At 37.4% G+C, this 4,908-nt stretch overlaps 1 protein-coding gene across 1 annotated transcript; it reads left to right on the top strand.

The window, feature by feature from the left end:
* Positions 1–2,080: 2,080 nt before the first annotated feature.
* On the top strand, positions 2,081–3,343 carry LOC114755283 (uncharacterized). Its single transcript, XM_028944147.1, has one exon. The coding sequence runs from the start codon at positions 2,081–2,083 to the stop codon at positions 3,341–3,343; it is 1,263 nt and encodes a 420-aa protein (XP_028799980.1).
* Positions 3,344–4,908: the final 1,565 nt, after the last annotated feature.

Below are 4,908 nucleotides of genomic sequence, written 5' to 3'. Positions count from 1 at the left end.
TGGAATCTAAGCACAATCCAATGGCTAATATCAAGTGGGTCAATTAGTTACTAATGGGCTTGACCTTTGGATCCACAAAAATTTCCTTTTCCCTCATTATATTATTTTCCTTATTTTTGGAGAAGGGTTCACGCCAAATCATACCCTTTTATTCTCCATTGATTCACGCACGGATACCATTCATTGAACGTCAATTCTCTCCTTTCAACATTATCCCATATTCACCATATACCTCACGTCATTCATCCACCAAATTCAATCACCTCTATCTCCATTCATACACGCACAATTCCTCACCATCATCTTCTCTTCTTTACTCCTCATGGCTCTGGCACTTAATGACTTTGGGGGGAAGATAATTTTCATGGAGGCTTAAGCTTGTTAGGGAGGCAACTTGGGAGGAGCATGAAGGAGACTAGAGCCTTGGGCTAGCACTTGAAGACCACAAGGGAGTGATATTCCATTTATCTTTTTAATTCAAGGACTTGAATTTGTTTAGTTTTAAATGGGTTCAAGTTGTAATTTTGTTGAGACAATTAAGTTCTAGATTGTCAATTTTATTCTTGGATTAAATTGATATTTGGATCTTATTTGTGCCAAGATACTTGTTGGAATATATGTTTGGAACCTTTGCATTGTTAATTGAATTTATAATTGAGTTTTCATTATGAGTTTAATTATCAATGTGGTTTGAATTGCAAAATTTGGGTTCTTTCACCTCTTAATTGTTTAATTAAGTCGGTTGATTATCTGATTGTTTAATTGGATAATTTCAAACATAATTTCCAAAATTAATTGAGTTATTTTTCATTGGTTTTAATAAGCTTAATCAACCAACCTTATACTGTTATGAGTTCTCTAATAGTTTAAGGGTTTTTAAAATTAAGGGTTCCCTCTGTTTCAAGTAGAAAATTAAGTTTATTAATTCCACTCTCTTATCACTTCCCTTTGGTCTAATTAACTAATTAAGGTTATGAAGGTTAAATCTATGCGAATCCTAAGTTGTCCCCTTTACCGTACCTGAAGAGAAATTTCTGAATTTTTACTTCTTAATTTTCTTTACTTTCTGATTAATTTTCTTTATTCATTATTTTTATTTTCCTTCAAAAAACCCCTCAAAAATTGCATTGCATTCGTTTAGTTTAATTTAATTTTCATATATATTTTAGGACATTTGCATCTTGCATTTAGAGTTAGAATTTTGCATTTTAGTTTAGGTCCAATTTATTGCATTTTTTTTATCACCTAAATTTTTACCTAAAGAAACCCATAACTTGCTCCTTAGAAGTAATGACCTAGGTCGACCCTAAACTACAAATTAATTGGGACCTAGTTTAATTGAGTGCTTTGATGACAAAAGGCATCATCAATTTTGGCGCCGTTGCCGGGGAGCAATGGTTAAACTTTAGGTTTGATTTCTAGGTGATTTTGTATTTTTTTCTCTTTGTTTTTTTGGTGCATTTTTTTCCCCTTCTTTTCATTTCACTTGATTTGTGATAGTTGCTTAGTGCATGACTAGATCCTCTAGCAAAGAATTGTTTGAATTTGATCCTGAGATTGAGAGGACTTTTCATCAAAGAAGGAGGGCTCAAGCTAGCAATCTTATAGAAAGTGATTCTTCTGTTAAGTTACTGCTGATTCCTCTAATTCTCTTGACTCTTCTCATTCTGACAGTAGCATGGCTAATCTTGCTAGGACTATCAAGGAATTGGTTTCACCTGATCTGCATTTTCAAAATTGGTGCATTAATTATCCTGATATTGACACTAATTTTGAGTTGAAGTCTGGATTGATTCACTTACTTCCAAAATTTAATGGTCTTGCAGGCGAGGATCCATACAATCACTTGAAGACTTTTCATATGATCTGTACTGCTATGAAGCCTTCTGGTGTGTCTGAAGATCAGATTAAGATGTGTGCCTTCCTATTTTCTTTGGAAAGTTCTGTAAAGAATTGGCTTCTTCGCTTACCTCCTGGATTCATTACTTCATGGAACCAGCTGAAAAGGTTGTTTTTGGAAAAGTATTTCCCAGCATCTCGTACTTCCTCCATCAGGAAGGATATTTGTGGTTGTCGATAAATGTCTGGGGAATCCCTATATGAGTATTATGAGCGCTTTAAAGCATTGTTATCCAGTTGTCGTCACCACCAAATTTCAGATACATTGTTGATTCAATATTTTCATGAAGGGCTCTTGCCTCTTGAGAGAGATTTACTAGATTCTGCTACTGGAGGTGCTCTTCTTGACTTGACTGTTGAAGCTGCTTGGAGATTGATTGAAAAGAAAGCTGAAAATACCCAACAGTTTGGTACTAGGCAGCAAGCTAGAGTAAATGAAGTTGGATTGCATTCATCTTATTTTGAGTCTCGCCTTGAGAGCAAAATTGATAAGTTAACATCTGCTATGGAGAAAATGATTGTATTTCAGATGAAAAACTCCCAAAATATGGCTCCTTCTGTGGGATCTTCCTCTGCTTTAATCTCACAAGCTGACTCTACAGCTCTAATTGGGCCACTTTGCTCTATTTGCTCTCTAGCTACTCACACCACTGACTCTTGCCCTTACCTAAATGATGGAGTTGACTCGTGTAATGCATTATACCACACTAAGCCTATGACTCAAGGTGGCCAGAAATATGATCCTTACTCAAATACATACAACCCTGGATGGCGTGACCATCCAAATCTCATATATGGGAGTGGCCAGCCTCAACAATCACAGTTCAATCAAGGCATAAACTCTTCTAGTGGTAAAATGTTCCAACAAGTTAGGCAAACTATGCCCAATCAAGATAAGAGTTCAAAGTTAGAAGGCATGATGAAACTCCTGATGGATAAGTTTGAACAAAAGGATTTGCAACATAGCCAAGAAATTCAGAATCTTCAAACTCAGATTGGGCAGTTATCTAATGCACTTAGTAACATGCAAAGTCAAGGCTCAGGGAAGTTGCCATCTCAAGTAGTAGTTAACCCTAATGTTGGCACCCAGCAGAATCCTAACATTGGTGGAGTTAATGCTATATCTCTTAGAAGCGGAAATTCAATTACCTCTGCAGATCCTGTCACTACCCATGCTTCAAAGGACAAGGAAGCTATCATTAAAGATTCTCCCCCTGCTTCCACATCGCATAATAAGTCCACTTTATCAACACCACATGTGGCATTGCAAGAAGAGCAAGAAAAAGATGGGGAAGGGAAGAAAGTGAGCGAGCAAGTCTTACCTTTTCCTACAGGGGTGATTAGGGCTGAAAGGAAAAAGAAAGAAGCTAAGATGTTCAATGAGGTTTATGATATCTTCAAAAAGGTGGTGATCAATGTTCCATTAGTTGATCTAGTTGCATAAGTGCCTAAGTATGCGAATTTTTTGAAGGAGTTGTGTACCACCAAGAGAAGGCTTAAGCATGATGGCAAAGTTGACTTAGGGGCGGTTGTCTCCTCTCTTTATCAAATGCCAATGCCAGTGAAGTGCAAGAATCCTGGTAGCTTTCTCATACCGTGCACCATTAGCACATGGAGTTTTCAGATAATCTAGCAGATCTAGGAGCGGTTATCAATGTCATGCCAAAATCAGTTTTTGCTCAACTTCAAGGTGTGGATCTTAAGCCTACAAATCTAATCGCTTCTCTTGCTGACAGACGCTGTATAGTTCCAGAAGGAGTCTTGGAGGATGTCTTGGTGAAGGTAAAAGATCTCATATTTCATGCAGACTTCTATGTTCTTGATATGTATGATGCTAGATTTAGGCAAAAAGGACATTCATCTTTGATATTGGGTAGGCCATTTCTTAAGACTACTAGGGCTATGATAGATGTGCATGCTGGTACTCTTACTATGGAATTTGCTGGTAAAATCATTAGATTTGATGTGCTTGACTCTATGAGACATCCACCTAATAGTTGTGCTGAGATTGATATTAGTTTTGTTGACATTATTACTGATGATGCTGTCATAGATTTTAAAGATAGTATGATAAGTAGATCATGTGATATTGTTGGCTTAGATGATTCTATCTCTTGTTCATGTTCTCAAATTGGTAGTTGTGATACTTGCACTGGTATAGATGCTGCTGATATTGATGGTTTCGCTGATTTCATTGAGATTGTTAGACATTCTAGTTTTGATTCTTCTGCACCTGTCCATGGACTTGGCACGTTCAGTGATTCTCATCTAGTACTTTTGTTGATTCACATGGACTCTCTCAGTTACATAGTGTGATTGATGCTATAGATGCAACTGATTCATCTACATTACCTGACTCTGAGTTGTTAGTTAACATTGATCATGTCCCTGATATAGAGGTCTCTGATTCTGATCCTGATGTTACTTCTGACATGAGTGCTACTAATAGCACTTCTTTCATGAATTGTGGCGTATTATTTGATCCTTCTGTTGTTACTGTTCCTGCTCATGATTCCCAAGTTGGGAAAGTCTGCTCTTTTGCTTGTGAGTCTTCAATGCAGGTTTCTAGTTTGACTAACATTGATTTGAAGCCCCTTGTGCCCTCAATTGAGCAAGCTCCTTCTTTAGAGCTAAAGCCACTTCCTGATTCGCTAAAATATGCCTATTTGGGGGAAGATGAGACATTGCTAGTGATTCTAGCTAGCGACATAGCTATTGATGACGAAATTCGCCTCCTGGAGGTGCTGAAAAGTAGGATGAAAGCTATTGGATGGACTCTTGCTGATATTCCTGGAATTAGCCCTAATGTGTGCATACACTGGATTTTGTTAGAGGATAGTGCCAAAGCTGTGCGTCAGCCACAAAGGCGACTCAACCCATTGATTCTTGATGTGGTAAAGAAAGAGGTTTCTAAACTTCTTTCTGCAGGTATAATTTATCCCATTTCTAATAGCTAATGGGTTAGTCCGGTTCAAGTAGTTTCGAAAAAGACTGGTATTACGTAATGAT

This window comes from Neltuma alba, unplaced genomic scaffold, assembly GCF_004799145.2.
Source record: "Neltuma alba isolate B1F8T4 unplaced genomic scaffold, ASM479914v2 tig00010247_pilon, whole genome shotgun sequence".
Classification (NCBI taxonomy): domain Eukaryota; kingdom Viridiplantae; phylum Streptophyta; class Magnoliopsida; order Fabales; family Fabaceae; genus Neltuma; species Neltuma alba.
This window is presented reverse-complemented; position numbering and strand designations above follow the sequence as displayed.

What these genes read in the sequence shown, in the direction of transcription:
- LOC114755283 (XM_028944147.1), top strand. Translation starts at nt 2,081, where the DNA reads ATGTCTGGGGAATCCCTATATGAGTATTATGAGCGCTTTAAAGCATTG.